Source organism: Jaculus jaculus, chromosome 4 (assembly GCF_020740685.1).
Source record: "Jaculus jaculus isolate mJacJac1 chromosome 4, mJacJac1.mat.Y.cur, whole genome shotgun sequence".
NCBI lineage: Eukaryota > Metazoa > Chordata > Mammalia > Rodentia > Dipodidae > Jaculus > Jaculus jaculus.
In genome coordinates, this window is record NC_059105.1 from 136235308 (window position 1) to 136260441 (window position 25134).

Consider the following 25134-nt stretch of genomic DNA (forward strand, 5'->3'; position numbering starts at 1 on the left):
AGAAATGCAAACATATTAGATTGCATATATTCTCTCTGTATAAACATCTATGAATACACTACTTGGAAGTTACTATTTATAACTTATTTTCTAAGAGTGATTGTTGAATGTTTAAGTGATATTTTAATATTGATAATGTCATTGAAATAATGCATCTTAAGCAATATTTTATTTATTTACTTGCAAGCAGACCAAGACAAAGAGAGAGAGAGAATGGGTATTCCAGGGTTTCTAACTGCTGCAAATGAGCTTGAGAAGCATGCACCATTTTGTGTCTCTGGCTTTAGATGGGCACTGGGGAATGAGTGAAACCTAGGTTTTTAGGCTTGCAGGCAAGTACCTTAACAGCTAAGCTCTAAGTAACACGTTAATGTGTTTCACAAGACCATCTTTAGCATTCACCTTCCCCTTATTCTATATACACAATATCTTCCTACCTATTTTGCACTCATCATTAATTATTATTTAACTATTAATTTATATCTCAGCTCTTAGGGATTGATTAGCCTTAATTTAAAGAGGGTGCAGTAAATTTGAAATAGAATGCACAGTCATACTTTATATTTGCATGCTGTGAATTTAAGCAAATTTCCTACTCTTTCAAATATTGCTTTCCTTGTCAGGAGAGATTAAAACTATATATTTCATACTAATTTTATATGATATAAGTCATATTAAATGTGTAATTACTTAGTCATTTTTTCAGTTTTTTTCCTGTTGTTTTCCAAAAGTTGCTATTTCACATACCTTTCACTCTCCTTGCCTTACTGATATATTATATAATTATTTTAATATATTTGAACTCAAAACTTAGACAATAAAACCCCATTAACTTCCTTAACTCTTTCATTGCCTCCTAACAAGAGTCATGGACACATACATGCATAAGCACTATTTCCCATCTACAAAAGGAAGGGACATTTTAGAGATGACTTATGCATAACCTGTTCAGGGAACAGGTAAGTCTATGTTGAGTGTATGCTATCTGTCTCACCAAGAGAAACACAGAGTACTTAAGAGGCATTCCTGATAAACACTCAGGTTATTATTAGCTGGTTTAAATATATACCTCTTTTCTTAAGGTGCTATATAGCTGGGCAGTCAGGATAAATTATTTCTACAGGGCCCACATTTAGAGAAAAAATTTAAGTCTTCCAAATTTGGGTGGGTCAGCATGATTCTGACAGCATAACCCTATTCAGTTTTATAAAATGTCATACACTATTATTCCATCCCCTTGCAAATGCACCCTCCTGGAACCCAGAAAGACTCCTGAGGAACTTCTCTCCCTCCCTCCCTCTCTTCCTTCCTCTATATCCCCTCCATATCATTGTTAACTTTTGAATCTGAGTAGGCTGTAGAAGTCAGTTGAGCTAAGAGAACTAAGTACTCAGTGTGGTCAGATGTTCCAGGGATTGCTTGCTTGAGTTCCAATTCACAGAGCCCACCCTTGGCAAGGTCCTCTTCTGGCCTGCACATGCTCAGTGTGGCATGCCTAGCCTCCTCACAAAGAAGAGCTGAATACTGCTTTGCACATAGATGGAGTACTCACAGCCTATCTCCAATTGGAAAATTACAAAAAGACTAGCTTAACTGTCTGTGAAGTTGGTGATTATGACAAAAACTGATTTTTTAAAGTACCTTTCAAGTTTGGCCTGCTGAAAAAGTGTCATAGAGGGGGCTTGGTAAACAATAAAAAATAGAAATAGATTCCTAACAGTTGTAGAGGCCAGAAACTCAAGATTAAGGTGGGAGTGTTTGGGCTTTGGAGAAGGCCGTTTTCTGTATTACACTGGCATATTGTTGTATATGTCAGAGAGATGAGAAAGCTTTTAAAGGTCTCTTTTAGAGCAGCACTAATTCCCTCAAAAAGGCCTCACCAAGCATGTCCTAACTATCACCTAAACACCCAACCTACCACATTAAGGTTGAGTATTGGGAAGGACAAGCATTCAGTTAATACAAGCACACAACTCCTACAAGCCTGAATTAAGGCGATTGATATATATAAATATTACATTTCACCAAGGGCATAAAAAAGACTTCATTTAAGATGTGCGTCTTCTGTGCCATTGTTATAGTGATACTGATACTAATTATGATGTGGTGCCCCCATGATAGACCTGTGCAATAAATAAATTGGTTACAGCAGTCACATCCTTGCATAAATTTGATTTTATTTCATGAGCTTTTGTAGAAGACTCAAGAGAACACTGGCTTCTTTATGGCAGTTTCAGTTAGGAACATAAGCTCAAAGAGAAAAAAAAAAAAATTGAAAAAATTTAGAAAATGGTACCTTGCCTTGGCACCAATAGAACTTGTCTTATACAGACTTTTACAATAGCTACAGCGTCCCCTGCTGCCCACAGTAACATACAACATAGAAGGGCTGGCCTCTGAAGTCCACCCTTTAAGTATACAAACCAATCGGGATCTTCCCCTTTCATACTAAATCTGATGAAAGAATCGAATATTAATATTTTTTTCAAGTTTAATTTACATAAAACTCTTAACACATTGCCCAAAAGTATCTATTAAATAAAAGTTACCAGTTACAGCTATCGTTATAAATGCATTGCTGGATCAGACACATGCTCTGTTGTATTTTATAACTGTTGTAGAAACTTGTAGCTCATTTGTACTCATGTGCAATGCTATTGTGGTTGTCTCTATAAATAAATCATTGCATGCATCCACTATTGTTTCTTTAATATAGTTTCCTGGAATAGAATTGCTGTGTTTAGAAGGATATTCACTCATTCACAAAAAATTATAGTGTTTATATTTTCAGTAAAAATCTTGGGTAGAAATATGGAAGGTAACAGATGCTCTTGGCCTTGGCCCAGGTGGAGTCTGTTCTGGAGGGAGAGAGAGAATGAGAGTTCTGGAGGGAGAGAGAGAAGCAAGTGCTGGGAGGCCAAGGTACCATAGATTCAGGTCTTCAAGAAACATACTGAAAAGAAAATGCAAAGTAACAGTTGGGAAGAAATGACACTTCACAGCCATTAGAGTGACAAGGCGAGAAAGAAGAAACCTCTGCCCTAACTGGGGTGTGGAGAGGTGGGAGCTCTTATATCCATGCTGTGGGCTTGGATCATACTATTAGCCTTTGAGGAAAGAAATCTAGTCACATGTAGCAAAAAATCAAATGCAAACATTCTTTAACTCTGCACTGTACTATAGAAATTGCTATGTGTGTGTGCACATCTGTGCGCAGTTGTGTGTGTGTCCTGTGTACGCTAATGCAGAGGCCAGGATAGGGTGCCCTCTGTTACTCTCCCACATTCCTACCTTGGGACAGAGTCTCCCACTGACCTGCAGCTGCTGCTTTCTTAGTCAGGCTGCCTAACGAGTGACAGCAGTGATCATCCTCTCTCCATCCCCCTCAGTTTGTTATGATTCTTCATTTGGCCTCATTATTTCCAGGGTTTTTTTTTTTTTTTTTTTTGCCACTCTAAGAAAAGTTTCAATAAATGATATTGAATGTGTATCCTTAAAATACTATTTCTAGGGGCTGGGCAGATGGCTCGCTCAGTGGATAAGAGCACGAGCTGAATAGGCAGTGAGGACCTGAATTCAAACCCCACACCTCCCCCACACACACAAGAATCCATTTTCAATTGACTATAAGGGTTTGCCAGTGCTGTTTCCAGCTCTCTTTGCTCTTTCTACTCTGTCATCTCTGGATACCTGTGAGTCTGGTCCCCCTCATACACACAGCCAGGCTCGGTGGGAGGGAGAGCAGAGTACTGTTTCTTGGGCTGGGTAATTTTCTGCTTGCCTCTGCTTTATATTTTGGAGTAACTTCTCACTTTAATTACATGTAGGATTTCCCGCTGGTCTCTGAATCTACCACATGTGTATTTCTCTTAGATTTTAGATCTCCCATATGGGTGCTTTCTCTCAACTCTGGGCCTGCTACCTATGTAATTTCTCTAAACTGGGGATAACCAGAGTATAACTCTACTACTTTCTTGTCTGAATTTCTTGGTCTCTACTTTGATATTTCCTCTCTGCTCTTCTTCCTTAATCCACTACCATTTGCCCTCTTAACTTCTTCCATACAGAAGCTCAGGACGAATGCTGTGTGTGACTCTTTTAAATCTCCCTACATTAGCACCTAGGTTCTATCTCCCACATGGCTTTGCTACAGCCATTTCTCTTAAGTGAATCTCATGATTCCATATGTGTGTGTTTCCTACCTTCTGCATGCCTGACTCTGCTCTCATCTTTCTCCTAGATCCCAATTTCCCTTAAATAAATCTCAAAATTTATGATTTCTCCCTAAATAAACACAGTAATTAATAATATGTCCTTTTGAGAATTTTTTAAATCAATTCTTTGTTAAAAATAGGATAGGGCTCAAAATTGGGGGTTCACCAAAAATCAGCAGATGGGAAGAAATAATAAAGATTAGGCCAGAAATTAATGAAATAGAAACAAAAAAAATATCTGAAGAATCAATGAAACAAAGAGTTAGTTCTTTGAAAGGATAAACAAGATTGATAAACCCTTAGCAAATCTGACCAAAAGAAAGAGAGAAGAGACACAAATGAATAAAATTAGAGATGAAAAAGGTAACTTCATAACAGATGCCAAAGAAATTCAAAAAGTCATAGGGACATACTATAAAAGCATATACTCCACAAATTATGAAATCTGAAAAAAGTGGATGATTTTCTTGATTTATATGACCTACCTAAATTAAATCAAGATGAGGTTAATCACTTGAATAGACCTATAACAAGCATGGAGATCCGAACAGTTATCAAAAATCTCCCAACTAAAAAAAGCCCAGGCCCAGATGGATTCACTGCTGAATTTTACCAGTCCTTCAGGGAAGAACGAACACCATTGCTGCTTAAGCTTTTATAGGAAATAGAAAAAGAAGGAATTCTACCAAACTCCTTCTAGGAAGCCAGCATCACCCTGATATCAAAACCAGGCAAAGATAGAACAAAAAAAGCAAATTACAGACCAATCTCCCTCATGAACATAGATGCAAAAATTCTCAACAAAATATTGGCAAACAGAATACAAGAATATATCAGAAAGATCATTCACCCTGACCAAGTAGGCTTTATCCCAGAGATGCAGGGATGGTTCAACATACACAAATCAATAAATGGAATACATTATATACATTGATTGAAGAACAAAAATCACATGATTATCTCATTAGATGCAGAAAAAGCATTTGACAAAATCCAACATCCCTTCATGATAAAAGTCCTACAGAGACTGGGAATAGAATGACCATATCTCAATATATTAAAGGCTATTTAAGACAAGCCGACAGCTAACATATTACTAAATGGGGAAAAACTGGAAGCTTTTCCACTAAAATCAGGAACAAGACAAAGGTATCCACTGTCCCTACATTTATTTAATATAGTACTGGAAGTCTTAGCCATAGCAATAAGGCAAGAGACACACATAAAAGGGATACAAATTGGAAAGGAAGAGATCAGGTTATCATTATTTGCAGATGACATGATTCTACATATAAAGAACCCTAAAGACTCTACCAGCAAACTGTTATAGCTGACAAACGCCTACAGCCATGTAGCAGGATACAAAATAAATACACAGAAATCAGTAGCCTTCATACATGCTAACAACAAACACACAGAAAATGAAATCAGCGAATCACTCCCATTCACAATTGCATGAAAGAAAATAAAGTACCTCGGAATAAACCTAACCAAGGGAATAAAGAATCTCTACAATGAAAACTTTTAAAACACTCAAGTGAGAAATTGCAGAAGACACTAGGAAGTGGAAAAACATCCCTTGTTCCTGGATTGGAAGAATCAATATTGTGAAAATGGCAATCTTACCAAAAGCAACCTACACATTTAATGCAATCCCCATCAAAATTCCAAAGGCATTCTTCATGTAACTAGAAAAAGAAATCTAAAACTTTATTTGGAATCACAAAAAACCTTGAATATCTAAAATAATACTGAGCAACAAAAATAAGGCTGGTAGTATCACCATACCTGATTTTAACCTATACTACAGAGCCATAGTAACAAAAACAGCATGGTAATGGCACAAAGCAGACATGTAGATCAATGGAACAGAATAGAGGACCCAGATGTAAGTCCAGGTAGCTATAGCCACCTAATATTCGATAAAAATGCCAAAAATACTCATTGGAGGAAAGACAGCCTCTTTAGCAAATGGTGTTAGGAAAACTGGATATGTATATGTAGAAGGATGAAAATAGATTCTTCTCTCTTGCCATGCACAAGAATTAAGTCCAAATGGATTAAAGACCTTAACATCAGACCTGAAACTCTGAAACTGCTAGAGGAAAAAGTAGGGGAAACCCTTCAACACATTGGTCTTTGCAAAGACTTTCTGAATACAACCCCAATTGTTTAGGCAATAAAACTACAGATTAACCACTGGGACCTCATTAAATTACAAAGATTTTGTACTGCAAAGGACACTGTGCATAAAGCAAAGAGGCAACCTACAGAATGGGAAAAAATCTTCACTAGCTATATACCTAATAGAGGATTAATATCTAGGATATACAAAGAACTCAGAAAGTTAAATAATAAGAAATCAAACAAACCAACTAAAGAATGGGCTATGGTCTTCCGGTCAAGATGGCAACCGCCTAGCTGCACTACAGACAACAAGGAAAACAAAGGCAAGTATTCAAGGGAAATCAGAAATTTTTTACAAGAGGGAGGGCACAGATTAGGGTAAAAGAGGGAACCACACACCCCCGCGACCCACGCCCCGCCACCCCGCCCGCAGCGACCCAATGCATCAGGCGTGGCCCGTTGCCCCGGCGGCCCCATGAGCACTAAGCCCCACGTGCCCCGGCGGCCCCGCGGGTCCCACAACCTGGGCGCCCCACGCCTGCGCACCACCCACCCATCACGCCCCATGCGCCCCTCCCCCCGTGCGCTCCAACCTCCCTATCCACATGCAGCAGGCGCACCCCGAGCGCTCCGCGGCGTCCCACACCCTGAGCGCCCAGGTGTGCCCCGCGCCCCCCTGCCCCCCACGCGCCCGGAGACCCCCACGCACCACCCTCATGCGCCGTGCCCCGCCCTCTCCCCCGCGCGCCCCACGCTCCCTATCCACAGGCAGCAGGTGCACCCCGAGCGCCCCGTGGCTTCCTGCGCCCCCACGCGCCCCGAGACCCCTGCGCCCCACACCCGCGCACCTCGAAAGCCCCCTGCACGCCCCCGCGTGCCCAGGAATGACCCGCGACTCCCGCACCACACCCCCGCGTGCCTCGCAACCCTCCCAGCGCCCCGCCCCCCCCCCGCATATCTTGAGCCCCAGCATAGCTCAGCATGCCCCGGCCCATCAACGCCCCGGACCCCCGCGCGACCCCCACAACCCCCCCCACGCGCCCCACCCCCTGTCGCATCCAGAGCACCCTGTGGTGTCCCATGGCCTCCCACATCCCGGTGTGCCCCGCACCCCCTACCCCCGTGCACCCCATGCCCCCCGCACACCCTGCGCCTCCCGTGCCCCTAGCCCCCTGCGCATTGCGGCATCCCACGCGTCCCACGCCTCCTGCACATTCCCCTGCGGCCCCCTGTGCACCCCATGCCCCCCCCGCGTGCCCCACACCCCCCTGCACCCCCCAAGTGACCCATGCCTCCCCATGACCCACACACCCCCCTGCGCCCCCCCGCGCGACCATGGCATGCCCCTTGCCCCCCCAGACCGACCAGAGCACCCCATGCCCCTGCCCCTCCAGGGCGCCCCCTGAGCCATGCCGCCTCCCGCATGCCCCACCCTGATTGCCTGGTGCCCCGGCGCACCCCGCGCCCCCTCGCCACGTGCCCCACTCGCTCCATACACCCTGTTGCGCCCCGTGCCCCCAGTCCTCTCACCCGCCCATGCACCCTCTGCACGTCCTGCGTGGCTGTGCTCTGATTGGGCACCCACCAGTCACACCTGCCAGCATGCTGCACTGAAGCTGAGACCTCCTACCTCGCCCTTGTTCTCTGATCCTGCGAGTAGACCAGCCACGTGGTGCTTGGTTCGCAGGCCTGTGGGGGCCACCCCTGCCGTGAATAGGTGGCTGCCAGAACCCCTGCTGCTGTGCTCACATCACTTGCCGCCGGTCAGCCTCTGCTGTATCTTGATTCTGTACCCACATCATCTGCCTCTCCACTACAATTGCACGTGCAGCAGGCCCACTCCCACAGCAAGAGCCACACAAGTCCACACTGAGTCACTAGTGCCAGCGCAGGTGCCATCCTCTACCTGTACATCGCCACCCATCCCCCACTCCCCTGAGGCGGGAGAGCACAGACTGTTTACAGACCCCAGTGTACCCAGCCAGAGTCTGGGCACCTTCAGGGCTTGCTACCTCAGTCCCCTTTCAAGCTCAAAGGCAGGCAGCTTAGGTGCATTACTGGGTGAGAATTTAGGCAACTTTGGTGCCCCTGTCAGGCTATAGATAGGCGGCTTTGGCAAGAGTTAGCAAAAACCCAGGCTGCTTGCAACTGCCCCAGGCTGTCTTGGATTTGCATTAAGCTAGATCCCAGGCTGCTCCACCCACCTACCTGCCCATACACTGACATGGGTACACCACAGCACAAAAGAAATAACATGAAAAATAAAATGGAAGAAAACCCAGACAGATCACCCAGTCCAACAAGGATCACAACTAACCAAAACATAGAAGAGTGTTTAGGATCAGAACATCAAGTGGAAACAATGAACAATGCAACCCTGACCAAACTACGGCTAGAACTGACAGGAAAGCTACAAAGGATAGATAATCGTATGGATGCTACCATCACTAAGCTAGAGCAATATGATAAGACACTGGAAGGAATTCAAAGAGAGCTAAGAGAGTTGAGGGAGAGTGAAAAAAAAGAGGACCTTAAAAATCAGCTGGCCATACTAAATGAAAATATAAAGAAATGCAAGGATGATTTCCAAGAATCATCAAGAAAATCAGAAAATGAGACAAAAAGGGAGCTGGACAAAGCGATGGAAGTGATACATAGGAAAGTAGTAGAAAATGCAAACTTAATTGAACAAGTCCAAAACTCACTAGAGGCTCTCAAGAATAGAGTCAGCGAAGTGGAAGATAGAAATTCTGATTTGGAAGACAGGATGGAAGAAACAGTTCGAGAGTCCAAAAATTTCAGTAAGTTCAAAAGTTCCTGTGAACAGAACATGAGAGAATTGTGGGATACACTTAAACGTCCTAATACCAGAATCATTGGAATACCAGAAGGAGAAGAATTTCAGACCAAAGGCATGGAGAACCTATTTAACACAATAATTGAAGAAAACTTCCCCCCATCTCTTATAAGAAAGGCCCATCAATATTCAAGAAGCAAACAGAACTCCTAACTGACTAGACCAAAGGAGAAACTCCCCAAGACATATTATCATTAAGACTCTAAACATTGACACCAAGGAAGAAATCTTAAAAGCAGCTAGGGAAAAACAGCACACCACTTTCAAAGGAAACCCCATCAGAATTACTTCAGACTTCTCAATGGAAACCCTGAAAGCTAGAAGGGCCTGGGATGAAACTCTTCAAACTCTAAGAAACTATGGCTACCAACCCAAACTACTCTACCCGGCAAAAGTCTCCCTTATAATAGATGGTGAAAGGAAAACTTTCCATGACAAAACTCAGCTTTACAATTATATGAACACAAAACCAAACCTACAGAAAGTACTCCAGAAAATTCTCCACAGAGAAGAAACAAATAACCAAACACAAATGCCTACAAGAAGCAGATCACAGCAACCAAACCCAGAGTAGATAGAAAAAAAAAAAATTAAATTCCATGAAAATGCCAACACACCTCTACCACCACAACATGACAGGGATAAAATCAAATCTCACAGTCATCACCCTAAACATTAATGGCCTTAATTCACCCATCAAGAGACACAGGCTAACAGGGTGGATCAAAAAATTAGACCCCTCAATCTGCTGCCTTCAAGAAACCCACCTTACCACTAAAGACAGAAACCTCCTCAGGGTGAAAGGGTGGAAAACAATATTCCAGGCAAATGGGAATAAGAAACAAGCAGGTGTAGCTATATTAATATCAGATAAAGTTGACTTCAAACCAAAAACAATCAAAAAAGACAAAGAAGGCTACTTCCTACTTATAAAGGGAACAATCCATCAAGAGGATATTACAATCATAAATCTGTATGCACCAAACACAGGGGCACCACAGTTCATAAAACAAAACCTACTTGACAATAAAACAGAAATAACCACCAACACCATCATAGCTGGGGCCTTCAACACACCATTATCAGTAATAGACAGATCATCCAAACAGAAGCTCAACAGGGAAGTAAGAGAGCTCAACAAAACCATAGAGCACTTAGACCTAACAGACATCTACAGAACTTTCCATCCCAAATCCACAGACTACACATTCTTCTTAGCAGCCCATGGAACATTCTCTAAAATAGACCATATACTGGGTCACAAAGATAGCCTCCATATATTTAGGAAAATTGACATAATTCCCTGCATGTTATCAGATCATAATGCTATATTCCTAGAAATCAACAACAAAAAAAACCAACAAGAACCCCAATGGCAACTGGAAACTGAATAGCACACTCTTAAACAATAAATGGATAGTGGATGAAATAAAAAATGAAATTGCAAATTTCCTGGAATTGAATGACAATGAGAACACATCATACCAAAACTTATGGGACACAATGAAGGCAGTCCTCAGGGGAAAATTCATAGCACTCAATGCCTTCATAAAAAAGACAGAAAGATCCCAAATCAATAGCCTAACCATCCACCTAAAGGCATTGGAAAAACAAGAAAAATCCAACCCAAAGAGCTCCAGAAGGAAAGAAATAATTAAAATCAGAGCAGAAATTAATGAATTGGAAACCAAGGAAATAATTAAGGCAATTGACAAAACAAAGAGCTGGCTCTTTGAAAAAATAAACAAGATTGACAAACCTCTGGCCAATTTGATCAAGCAAAAAAAGGAGAGACTCCAAATTAACAAAATTCCAAATGAAAAAGGAGAGATCACAACAGACATCAGTGAAATCGGCAGAATCATCAGGACTTATTTCAAAAACCTCTACTCCACAAAAATGGAAAATGTGGAGGAGATGGATAAATTCCTGGATGCATATGATCTACCAAAGCTATACTCAGAGCAGATCAATCACCTCAATGAACCCATCACACTCATGGAGATTGAAAAAGTAATAAAAAACCTCCCAAAGAAGAAGAGTCCAGGATCAGATGGATTCCCAGCCAAATTTTATCAAACCTTCATGGAAGAACTCAAACCAATCTTCCTAAAACTGTGCCACACAATTGAAGAACAGGGAAAGCTACCCAACTCCTTCTATGAAGCTAGTATCACCCTAATCCCAAAACCAGGCAGAGATGCCACAAGAAAAGAAAACTATTGGCCTATTTCCCTAATGAACATAGACGCAAAGATCCTCAACAAAATACTCGCAAACCGAATCCAACAACACATCAAAACCATTATCCACCTTGACCAAGTGGGATTTATCCCAGGAACACAAGGGTGGTTCAACATACGAAAATCTGTCAATGTAATACACCATATAAACAAACTTAAACATAAAAATCACATGATCATTTCAATAGATGCAGAAAAGGCCTTTGACAAGATACAACATCACTTCATGATCAAAACATTGGAGAGAATCGGCAGGACAGGTTCACATCTTACCATAATAAAGGCAATATCCAAAGCTCCAAAGGCCCAAATAATACTTAATGGAGAGAGACTGGAGGAATTCCCATTGAGATCAGGAACAAGACAGGGATGTCCTCTCTCACCTCTGCTTTTCAATATAGTTCTGGAAGTCCTACCGCAAACAATAAGGCAGGAGAAGGAAATAAAAGGGATTCAATTTGGAAAGGAAGAAGTTAAGTTAGCTCTGTTCGCTGATGACATGATTGTCTATGTAAGAGACCCGAGAGATTCCATCCCAAAACTCCTGAAGGTGATTAACTCCTATAGCAAAGTAGCAGGATACAAAATAAATGCACAAAAATCGGTAGCATTTCTGTATGCAAATGACAAAGACACAGAAAAAGAAATAAAGGACATAGTCCCATTTTCAATAGCAACAAAAAAAAAATAAAATACCTTGGAATAACGTTAACCAAGGAAGTAAAAGATGTATACAATGAAAATATAAAAACTCTCAAAATAGAAATTGAGGAGGACTTGAAAAGATGGAAAGACCTCCCATGCTCCTGGATAGGCAGAATTAACATTGTGAAGATGACAATCCTACCAAAGCCAATATATAGATTTAACGCAATTCCAATTAAAATCCCTACAGTGTTCTTCACAGAGATAGAAAAAATGATCTCAAATTTCATATGGAAAGGTAGAAGGCCTCGCATATCCAAACATATCCTCAGCAAAAGAAATACCTCTGGTGGCATCACCATACCCGATATAATGCTATATTACAAAGCCATAGTAATAAAAACAGCATGGTACTGGCATAAAAACAGGAGTATAGACCAATGGAATAGACTTGAGGACCTGGATTTTGGGTCAAGCAACTATAGCTACTTGATATTCGACAAAGGCCCAAACAATATAGACTGGAAAAAAGATAGCATCTTCAACAAATGTTGCTGGACAAACTGGATAACCACATGCAGGAAACTAAAACTTGATCCACACATTTCACCATGCACAACACTCAAATCCAAATGGATCAAAGACCTCAACATAAGACCAGAAACTCGAAAACTACTGGAAGAAAATTTAGGTAGTACTTTCCATGATATAGGAATGGAAAAAGACTTCCTGAATAAAACCCCAGTGGCTCAAGTTCTTAAGCAGCCACTCAACCATTGGGGTCATATGAAGCTGAAGAGTTTCTTTACAGACAAGCATATAATAAGCAAAGCCAATAGAATACCCACAGAATGGGAGAAAATATTTGCAGGTTATCCAACTGATAGAGGCCTTATCTCTAGAATTTACAAAGAACTCAAAAGTCTAAATAAGAAGACAAATACCCCACTCACAAAATTGGGCACAGAGTTAAACAGGCAATTCACAGAGGAAGAGATACAAATGACAAACACACACTTAAGAAAATGTTCATCATCCCTAATCATCAGAGAAATGCAAATTAAAACAACTATGAGATTCCACCTTACCCCAATAAGGATAGCCAATATCAAAAGGTCAAATGAAAATAAATGCTGGCGAGGATGTGGAGAAGCAGGGACACTCATTCACTGTTGGTGGGAATGCAGGATGGTACAACCACTTTGGAAAGCAATATGGAGACTCCTGAAAAAGCTGACTATAGAAATACCAACAGACCCAGTTATACCATTACTGGGAATCTACCCTAAAACCTTCAAACCAAAAGCCAGAGAGATTTGCTCAACCATGTTTGTAGCAGCTCAATTCATAATAGCTAAAAGCTGGAACCAACCCAGATGTCCATCATTAGAAGAATGGATAACAAAGATGTGGTATATCTACACAATGGAATTCTATACAGCAGTAAGAAAAAACGACATAAAGAAATTTGAGGAAAAATGGTTGAACCTGGAACAGATCATTCTCAGCAAACTTACCCAATTACAGAAAAAAAATCGACACATAGTCTCACTCATCTGCAACACCTAACCTGAATCTGCCCAAGATGCCTTACATACCCAGCAAGCACCTCATGGACTAGACAATAAGATGGATGGGAGGGCGGGGAGAGAATCAAAGGGTGGAAAACAGTAATCCAGACACAAATGGCAATGGTACCATAAAATTCTACTTCCTAAAAGACAGACCAAATGGCTGAACCTTCACTAGACCCTTACAGGAAACACCTGAACTACAAGACACTGGAAAGGGTAGGATCAAAACTGACCTAAATCTTCTATATCTTCCCTCCCTCCCTCTCCCCCTCTCCCCTCTATCTCTATCCTCTCTAACTCTTGTATATTAGTTATCTTTTTCCTCAATTTCTTAGTGGACACTGACCTGTAACCCCCACTTCCAGCTTGGGCCTACCATCCACAATGAGCTTTTGATCAGAGAAACCTACAAGGTTTCCCAAAACAATGACAGACTTCTGTCAGAGTACTTGATGACCCACCAAAGGCCAGTGGTAAGACCCTATTGCTGAAGACACCATACACAGCTGACGCGTAAAATGGAATGACATGGCTGGAAGCCAGGAGAGAGTCAGTCCCCAGACAGTCAGTGTGTCTAGTGCCAGAAGGTGCTACATAGGCGGCTGGGGGAAATGACCAAGATCTGTCCAAGCAACACATTGTTTAACCTAATTAGCAACAAATAACCGGATGTGATGCCCACACAAGTGCAATAGTGGTACACAGCCATGGTGAGTAACCAATTGCTCTTGATTTGGGTAACTGATCCACTCAGTGGTACTAGACCCATAGCTGGAGCTGGGAAACATGTCAGAACCATACCCAAACACAAGCCCACTCTACAATATCAAGCTACCATCAATCACGGGGTATAAGAGGGCCTAAACCTACCATACTGTCTATCAAGAAAGTGTTATCTCAATTTTCCGGGTGCTAACTTACTCTCCGTTGGATAATCTGCTTCTCTTTTCCAGATAGATGCAGATCCTAAGAAGAGAGCTGCCCCAACATACCTCAAAAGGGGCCCAATTGAAACTAAGGACAACTGGCGAAATAAGCAAGGGTGATGTTTTCCTGTGAACCAGATACCAGCACAAAGGGAAAGGAGATCAACGCAGAGAAAAATCAACTCCTACTAAAGCAGAGAGCCAGAGCCTCAGAGGCCCCCAACACCTCATCACTGAAGCAGACCAAAAATGAACCCAACATGGCTCAGGGAAATTTTGCGGAAGAGGGGGCGGAAAGAATGTCAGAGTCACATGTTGGGTCATGATTTGCAGAGACATTTATCATACCAATAACTGGGGACTAACTCCACAATGCACGACCCATTTTCATTAACAAGGAGGGTCTAATGGGAAGGGGTAGATCACAGATGAGCCTAAATAATGGTACCAAACTGCCTGTATTTACTGAAAAGAAAACTAATAAATTAAAAAAAAAAAAAGAATGGGCTATGAAGCTAAATAGAGAGTTCTCAAAAGAAGAAATATGGATGGCATATAAGCACCTAAAAAATTGTTGTATGTCACTAGTCATCAGGGAAATGCAGATTAAAACTACATTGAGATTCCATCTTACTCCTGTCAGATTGGCCACCATCATGAAAACAAATGATCATAAATGCTGGCGGGGATATGGAAAAAGAGGAAGTCTTCTACACTGTTGGTGGGAATGCAATCTGGTCCAGCCACTGTGGAAGTCAGTGTGGAGTTTCTTAAAACAGCTAAAGATTGATCTGCCATATGACCCAGCTATAGCACTCCTAGGCATATATCCTAAGGACTCATCTCATTTCCTTAGAAGTATGTGCTCAACCATGTTTATTGCTGCTCAATTTGTAACAGCTGGGAAATGGAACCAGCCTAGATGTCCTGCAACTGATGAGTGGATAAGATAATGAAGATATGGCACATTTATACAATGGGGTTCTACTCAACGGTAAAGAAAAATGAATGAGATTTGCAGGAAAATGGATGAATCTGGAAAGGATTATACTAAGTGAGGTAACCCAGGCCCAGAAAGCCAAGCACCGCATGTTCTTTCTCATATGTGGATCCTAGCTACAGATGATTGGGCTTCTGTGTGAGAAGGAAAAAACTCAGTAGCACAGGCCAGTAAGCTAAAAAAGAGATACAAAGGGAAGAGAAAGTAAGGGAGGAGAGTACTTAATAGGTTGGTATTGTATATATGTAAGTAGAAGAATAGATTAATGGGCGTGAAAAGGCCCAAAGTGAGGTCAGGGGAGGAGATTGAGTAAAGGAAATGTGGAGGGAGGGCTAATCAAAATGTAACAGGATATAAATAAATCATATGGAATCCTCCGGTTTTGGACAATGGAACACTCAGGAGCTGTAGATCGTTTCTAGAAAATTTGCAGTGCCAGGGTTGGGATACCTTCCAGTGAGTTGTTAGCCAGGGAGGTCCCTGATGCCCCCAAAACGTTATAGGCCATTGCCGAGGCCCTTTGTTTCCCACAATAGATGGTAAGACCCTACTGCTGAAGACTCCACATACTTTGGCTGCAAGGCCACTGAGAAATCCTGCTGGAACTGAGCTGATAACCTCCTCCATGTAAACCCGCTGACAGACAGCTGGAAGAAGCCATTCTGCATGCAGTTCAATGGGAGAGAGAACAATCACCAGTGAAGATACTCAACAGGGGACACTGCAAGTCTTGTAATTGGCCAGCCAGGCCAAATGAGCCAACTGTACAATGGTGGCATGTCTACAATGGTGAAAACCAACTGCTCTCCAATTGGACTGGAGGCCTGCTCCATGAGGGGGAATACATCCCTGATACTGAAAACTTAAAACAGGGGTAGTCATGAGTGTAACATCTGATGATGTCTGGATAAGTGTATATACTACGCTTATCAAACTGCCCAGTAAGCACTTCTCTTAATATTAATACCCTTATATTAATGCTACTCTCATTTTGGGCAGAGAATCTTCTCTTTTCAGATGGCAGTGACCTTGGGACGACTCAGAAGTTATCATGGTCCTGTAAAGAAGTGACTAGAGTACCGAGTAACATCTTGATCACACCTTCCAAGGCTCAGGGTCTAATGGAGAAGAGGTGGCAGAAAGAATGTAAGAGCCAAAGGAAGGTTAGGACTCCTTACAACGTGCTCCCTCCAGACATAAAATGGCCTTGTTATCCACGACTTCACAGTGCCTCACACTACCTACCCAAGACCATCATAAGAGGAGGAAAAGATCATGACATCAAAATAAAAGAGAGTCTAATTGAGAAGGGGAGGGGATATGATGGAGAATGGAATTTCAAAGGGGGGGGAAGGGAGGCTTGATTCTCCAGGACCCACATGAGACAGATGCACAAGGTGGTGCATGCCTCTGGTGTTTGTTTATGGTGGCTGGAGGCCCTGGTGCGTCCATTTTCTCTCTCTCTCTCTCTCTCTCTCTCTCTCTCTCTCTCTCTCTCTCTGCCTCTTTCTCTCTCTCTGTCACTGTCAAACAAATAAATAAAAATAAACACATGTTTTTTTTTTAATTGGGGTTCATAAACTTGGGGGAACCCTTCCTGAATGCCAACATCCTGGATTAATTTGTTAATTTCCCATGTGTTCATTTGCAGTGGTGTGTGTGTGTGTAAGTACAACTTTATTTTGTGGATATTGCTTTAGGTACAGTTAAACTACTTTGCTAGAAAATGCACAAGTGTATTTGTCTCTAAGATTTGAATTCATTCTTTGCTCCTGTGTCCATACGCTTTTGTGTGTGTGTGTGTGGTAGGGTTTCACTCTGGCCCAGGCTGACCTGGAATTCATTATGTAGTCTCAGGGTGGCCTCAAACTCATGGCGATCCTCCTACCTCTGCCTCCTGAGTGCTAGGATTAAATGCGTGCACCACCACACCCAGATCCATATATAATTTTTTTTAATTTCAGTGATGATACTGTAAAAATTTTCTGAATATGATAAGTGGTAATTAAAACTCAAAGCATTGGGCTGGGTGTGGTGGCACTCGGGAGACAGAAGTAGGAGGATCACTGTGAGTTCGAGGCCATCCTGAGACTATGTAGTGAATTCCAGGTCAGCCTGGACCAGAGTGAGACCCTACCTCAAAACAAACAAACAAACAACAAAAGAAAACCTCAATGAGTATACTAACAACAGTCAATAATTTGTAAGAACTTTACCATTATGAAGGTAATTTAAATATGTGCAAATACTTTCAGATGTGGGCATTCTGGAAGAAATTTCACCTTACAAAGATAAGGGTAAATTGATGATTTCTGGACTTAACAATGCAATGCTCAAGCCTTTTTCCACAAATCCTACTCATACTAGGTGCTGTTGAAGACTTGCTGTGCTATCAGATCTTTTTGTCCTCAGACCAGCCTTCTGATGGCACCTTCACATCTCTAGCTCCTGCACTCTGCCTGTATTCTTTCTGCTTCAAACTTTGTTCCCCCACCCCCCGGCCTGCTCACTGCCACATGGCAGTTAAATATCCCACCCTCCTAGGAACCGGTACCATCAGAAAGAGAAATACACCAATAATGTTCTGGACTCATTCTTTAGGAAGTGATTCTAGCAGCCAGTGGAGCCTCTTTCAAATAACTCAAATTGATTCTATTCGTTTTATTCACCTCTCTCTCTCATTCTCATTGTCTGAGATTAGGAGCCAAAGAAACTGGATGGAACTGCTTTTTCTCAGGTTGTGTATGGAAACACTGGCAAAAGTAAATCACTTTTTACCCTTACCTGATTCTCCTACAAGTGTAAATGTCCAAATATCTTTTTGACTGATAATTTACAAATAATATAAATGCAGACTTCTTGAATCCCTGAAGGTTAGAGATTTTAGCTGAAAGAAAAACACAGGAGTGGTGATTCTCTTACCCAATAAAGACGTCGATGCCATGCTTGTGTTGTTTACATAAAGTTAAGTGATTTAGCAATCATATTATATTTCCTTATGCAGCTGCTTTTCAACTCTGTCATCTTGCTGTTTCCTCTACTAATGAGGCAAATAAACATTTGACATATGCTCACTGTTTGCCTGTATGAGACATATGCTTTAGCAGCAAACAAAACTACATCATGACTGTTGCCTAAAAGTGATGATAAGACACCAAGGACTGTAAAACTCATTCTCATTTCAGAAATATCACAATAAAACGTGTATTTGTGGGATAGTGACTCTCAAACCCGTTTTTAGTATTAATGGAGTTAGATCAAACTGAAAGTTACTAAGTTACTTTATTCTAAAGCTCAGAAGTAGCTGTAACTCTCCTCTACCAACCACACAGCCTAAATACAGCAGTCCGTCCAGTCAACATTGTGACACCTTGTGAGGGCATGAGGATGTCCAAGTCTTTAGTGGCTCAGCAAATATCTGAATCCCAGGTCTCTAGATACCCAGAATAGCATGGAAGAGCCTAAGGAGCTATCTCCTAGCCCCTTATACTTACACATCGCCAGGCATGTCTGTAATGGAAAGTACAGATTAGTTTAATGAAAGTGGGAAGATCACCCTAACTGTGAGTGTGGTTTCTCACTCTATGGGCTTGGGTGACTGGGGTTTCAGACTGAATGAAAAGGAGAAAGCATGCCGAGCTCCATGAGTCTTCTCTCTCTGCTTCCTGTGGATAGAATGTGACCAGCCACCTCCTGCTCCTGCTGCCACTTCTTCCTTGCCACGATGGGCATACTTCCTGCAAATGTAGTTTGTAATAAACCTCTCCTCCTTTAAGCTGCTTCTTGTTAGTTGTTTGGTCATAGCAATGAAAAAAGTATCTCATACTTAACAGGCCTTTGGAACTGGTTTGTGGAAGAAATGCAGAACAGTTTGGAACTTTCTGGTAGAAAGATCATAGAATGCTAAAAGAAAAGCTTAATGACCCATTCTGGTGGGAGTTTGGAGGAATAGCATGCCAATAGAAATGAAGAGTTGGGCCCTAGCTCATGGGCTTTCAGAAAGGAAAAAAGAACTAGGTTAGAGGCACTTCATATTACATTCTGCCAAAAAAAAATCTGGCTGCACTCTGTTCATGTTCTGTGAACTTGCATGAGGCTGGATTCAAAAGTAATAGACTAATTTGTTTGGTAGAGGAATTCTCAAGATAGAACAGCATTTATGCCATTTCATATTGAATGCTCATGGCTCTGATCCAGTTCCACAGTGGGAAATATCAACAAAGGGAAGAGCAAGATTTGAAAAATGTGTCACTTGATGGGGAAATGAAGTTGATACTTATACACAAAGCAGCTAGGTTGTTGAAGACATGAGCACTGTTAAAGAGAAACCTCTTTCACTTCATTAGAACAGTAGGAAAGGTGCCCTGAGGGCAAGATACCACCCCCCCAGAGGCTCCATCTTGTGAAAATCCAAATTTATATGAGGAAGAGAAGTGAACTCACAATGTCACTCTATTGAAAGCCACTGCCTCAGGAAGTACTTCCCTAGGGTCAGTGCACATAGGCCCATGCAACTGTGGTCCAAGGTGCCATATAACTGTAGTCCAAGGTGGGCAGACTCTACCCCTACCTGACAGCAGAACTTGCAAGGTAAAAGGTAAATGGAGGGTTTCCTGGAGTGTTTTGCCAGTTTCTGAAGGCAGCTAAGGCCAGGTGACTGGTGGCTGGGATGGGAGTCCCTGTAAGTAGTCCATCCTGGAGGGGACACTGTGTGAAATTCATGGTGAAACAAAGGTCTCACCAGTGACCCAAGATGTCGGCGATGCCTGAACTACTGGGCACCATTCAAGGAAAGCTTCCTGTGTGGCATGGTGAAGGCCCAAGGGAGAAGCTGTATGTGCTTCTATAGGCGGTGGAGCTAGAGGGGACCAGTGTCAAGGTCTTGTGTAGCTGGAATGCTTGCATCATAAAGCCACACATGCAGGACATAAACCCATAGGATTTTATGTTTACCCAGCTGGCTTTGCCATGCTTGGGTCCATTCTTTCCTTGCTACCCACCCATTCCATCTTGTTGGAATGGGAGTCTACTGACTTTTGAACAGTGATGGGATGTTAAAAATGATGAGGGCTTTTGAAGTTTGGCTGAAGCAATTATTTTTTATTATTTATGAGATGGTCATGTATCTACAAACATAGAAGGTGGGGATTATGGCTTTAAAATGATATGTTTGGATGTCCAGTTGACAAGGGATGGACTTGTGATGGTGAACCTCTATTGGCAACTTGAATGGATCAAGAATTATCTAGATTAATTTCTGGGCATGTCTGTGAGGGAATTTGAAAATCAGTTTAATGAATCTAGGAAGACCCATCCTAACTGTGAGTGGCACCATTTCATGGGATGGGGTCTCCGGTTGAATAAGAGAGACAAAGCAAGGTGAGTGTGTTGGTTTGAAGCTGGATTTGTGTAGAATTGTTTGTTTTATCTGTTGTGGTGCCTTTGTGTGGTAAATAGATTTTTCACATGTCTCCACAAGGAAGTAAAACAAAAACGACTCAGATTATATTTTCTACTACTATGCAGAACATCAGCCCAACATAGACACTAAATTATTTTATTGAGGACCAAGTGACATTTTTGCATCACTTAACTGTTAAAAAAAAAAAAATATGAGAAACACACCACCGACAACCCTCTTATGGTCCTTGGATTCAAAAGCAAAGAAACAAACAATAACACCAAGCATTTATTCCACAATTAGGTATTTCACAGTGAATGTTACTTACCAGAAATGGAACCACCCTCATTCTTATACCACACTTATTCTTTTACTTTCATGCAAAATTTTAGGAACACAATATGTATGATAAGTGGAATGGCATGTGTAATAAATTTCAGTCCACCAGTGGAACAATGTCCTGTATTGTTTGTGCAGTTCACAGAGTCCATATCACATATATTAAATCACTAGTCATGACAGTAGCTCCATGAGGTTAAATCACTAGTCATGACAGTAGCTCCATGAGGTAGGTATTGTATTACTGAATTTACAGGTGAAACTAGTCATGACAGTAGCTCCATGAGGTAGGTATTACTGAATTTACAGGTGAAGTACCTGGGACTTAGAGGTTAAGTAACGTGTCCAAGGAAACACAGCCATGACAAAACTGGGACTTTGATCCAGGTCCTCTGACATCCATGATTTGTATGCATATTGCATACGATAAAAAAGAAAGACACAAACTTATTTGTAACCAACTCACTAAGAAAAAGAGGACAATTAGGTCATAACACATGACCATCTGTTTATTTATTTTTTTTTCTTTGAAACAGCTTGGAAAGTTGCTCCTTGTTGATGTACCTAATTTAGTAGATGCTGGTGATTACTTGATTTCATAAAACTAAATTTCAAATTACATCCAACATTGTTCTGTTTTGTTTTCTCTCAGATTTTGAAATTCTGGTGAACTCAAAACTTTGGTAAAAGAAAAATAGATCATAGGAAAACTAACTCCAATAGATTCTGTTGCTCTTAACATTTCCAAGACATGCTACCCATCTTGTCCATCCAAGTTGAATGTCAAAATATTTTGACTTTAGTAATGGCCAACATGATATATGACTTGTATTCTTAAAATTTAATATGGAATTGAAACTAGAAAGCATGTACTCACTAATAAGCAGAACATAGGTGGTTCAAACTTTATAAATAAAATTTATCTTACTCATGTCCTGATTATTATAGAGACAGGCTAACCGAAATTCAGATGCACACACACACAAAAAAATTAGCATACCCTTAAAAGTTAGACACTGGCCAAATAATCAACTTCAAGTTTTGACTCACTTTACATCTTTAATTTCAGATGAATTCAATAAGAATTTTCCATTATAGGTAAAATCTGGATGTTCATAACACTAATTGAGTAATTCCTTTGAAAATATGGTGGTGAAATGTTAAGACAAAACGATTTGTGATTAAATGGAATAAATCTGATCAGCACACAATGAAAAAAAATCAACACAAGAAAGAATGATGTATTTGAGAACATTTTTAATAAATAATGTGACAAAATTACTTTTCTGATTATTGGATTTTTTTCAGTATGCAAAATTATGGCTAAAAATAAGAGGCTTCTTACATGAACATAATGAAAACATTAATCACATGGATTGTTCCCTTAGCACTGCACACTTTTCTATGGGACATTTTCAAATTATCTAAATGAACACATTTAATTTTTGGTGAACACCAGCGTTTTCTTTGTGGCTCAGTTTTGTTTGGCTTTGTTTTCCAGTGGGATCAGGCCTGATACCTGTGTATGAATACATGTTCTATTTTTTTTCAAATAGCACCAATTATAAAGAGAATGAAAATTTTATAATGACAAAAAACCATAAAAATCTACAAATCTACAGTCAGAGAGCATCATTTGGCAATTCCAAGCAAGTAATGCCTCTATCTGAGCTTATAAGGTACTTTTGCAAGTTTTGACATTGGCCACAACAAATTTAAACCATTTGTTTTTTTCTTTAGTTCCAGGAAAAGTATGAACCATTTGGTTCACAGCCCACAATAAAGTCTGCACATTACTTCACCATCTGTCATTCAAATATTCCAAATACAAACATAGAGCATTAACAAAACAGGTTAAAAACACTTCTCAACATTTTTCTTTCAGTAAGACAAAAAAGGTTAATAGTTACAATGGTTTACAAATAAAGTTTAGTGATTGTGCTTTTAAAACCAAAAAAAAAAAAAAAAGATTAAAAACAGTGCATTACAAAAACAAAAATCAAACAAACTTCCTTAAGTGGCACTTCTGAAAGTTGAACTGACACCACCAGAAGACGTTGAGGCCAGTTAAGATAGGGATGTCCTTGCTCACGTGGTCATTACAACCATCCACTTGTTTGTACTATGCATTTGCAGTTTTTTTCTGATTGAAAAATAGAACAATGTTTCTGATAGGCTTACTTCTGACAACAGACTAGACAACGAAAGGTCCAACTGTCTTAGCCCTACTTGTCCAAAAGTACATGTCCAAGAAGAATATACTTCCATGACTGAAATGAAGACAAAATAAAGTACCACCAGGAGTTGCAAAGAGCATATATTTACAACGTTCTACCCATTCAAATGATCTGTAACTCTGCCTTTGCTGTTGGTTTATCCTCTCCCAGCAAAGGGTGGTATGAAGGACTGATTTTAAAATCATGTTAAAATGAAGTATGCATTCATTTGCATTAGCTGTTGGTTATAGAAAGAATATACTTTGAGAGCCCTTGGCGTGAAGTTGATCAATCCACTTTGATCACTATTTTGCTTAATAAATTAGCTCGCTCTATAAGCAGTGCAATGCCATATCTCAGGGGCAAAATGCAAAAGCACTTTTCTGTTCTTTCTTGCTGGCTGTCAACTGAATCAAGCAGTCAGATGGTATGCCTGCAGCTGCGAGGGGGAGAGGGATGTGGGTCAAGGGTTAGGGAATCAAAAAGCAACAATAAAAACCCAATAAAATTTTTAAAAATGGTCTCCCAATAAGAGGAATAAAAACGACAATTTGAACATTGTGATTGCACTGAACATTTTATCTGGCGTCACGTGTCATCAGACATGAGGCATCTGGAGGGATGCTTTTCACATGGAGCTCATGAGCCTCCCCAGGTGTCTTCAGCTTTCAGTTTCCTGTAAGAGGAGTTATGGTTACACTTGAGGCGGAATCATACAGGCATTGTCTCAGAGTTTTTAATATGCATTTATCCTCCTATGACGTTATCTTCACTCATTTACTAGCATGTGTTGGAGTGTTCATCACAACTCATTTGTCAATTTAAGTTGATCTTTAGAGCACATCCAATAAGACACACTGCTCCCACACAGAGGGACACAGGGCTCTGAGTAAGGAGAAGGGATGCTCTAAGCTCTCGGTTTTTTTACTTCTCACGATTTTAGTTCTGCCTTTACTGATTTGAAATTTTGGAATTAATTATAATGATGTTTCAGCCCCAAATGAGCTTCATAAATAACCTCTCTGACAGCACTGACACAAAATTAAAATATATGAAGACATAAATAATACCCAAGGAGATGAAAATTGTTAGGATTTTTATCTTCCATTATGAACTCACAGCTTAGAACTCATAGCTTGGAACTCCTTCAAGCATCTAAAGGAAGAGTTTGTTCCAAAATTATTTTTATTAGATGGAGAAAATATAACAATTTAAAAAAGGGGGAATTTTTAAATTACTTTTAATTTTACATTGTATTATTATTACTCATGGATTATAGTAAAGGAAAAATATTTGACTCAATTAGAGTTCTCCTTCTGGGAAGGTCATCATCATTAGATGTAGTTACATTTTTAGAAGATGGAAGGTGTAAGATTCAGGTCAAATCAGCCAAATTAGCCTTGGTCATCATCAGAGTGACAGATAACAGGCTAAGCCCACCTTTACATCATACCCTTATATCCTCTCACTGAATTTTTATACAATAGCACAAATGATAACGTATTCAGAGGAACTTTATTTTCTAACTTTATCATGTATATTTTAATGCTTTTTGTATATATTTTCATGTATAATTTTATGCTTTATATGTA

At 40.7% G+C, this 25134-nt stretch overlaps 1 protein-coding gene across 7 annotated transcripts in view; it reads right to left on the reverse strand.

The window, feature by feature from the left end:
* Positions 1–22566: 22566 nt before the first annotated feature.
* Positions 22567–25134, reverse strand: part of Robo1 (roundabout guidance receptor 1) — a 1243546-nt gene continuing 1240978 nt past the window's right edge. For all 7 annotated transcript variants that reach the window (XM_045148277.1, XM_045148273.1, XM_045148276.1 and 4 more), the window contains one exon: positions 22567–24218. In XM_045148277.1, coding sequence (XP_045004212.1) covers positions 24204–24218 — 15 coding nt within the window. In that variant the 3' untranslated portion in view covers positions 22567–24203. The remainder of the gene's footprint in view (positions 24219–25134) is intronic.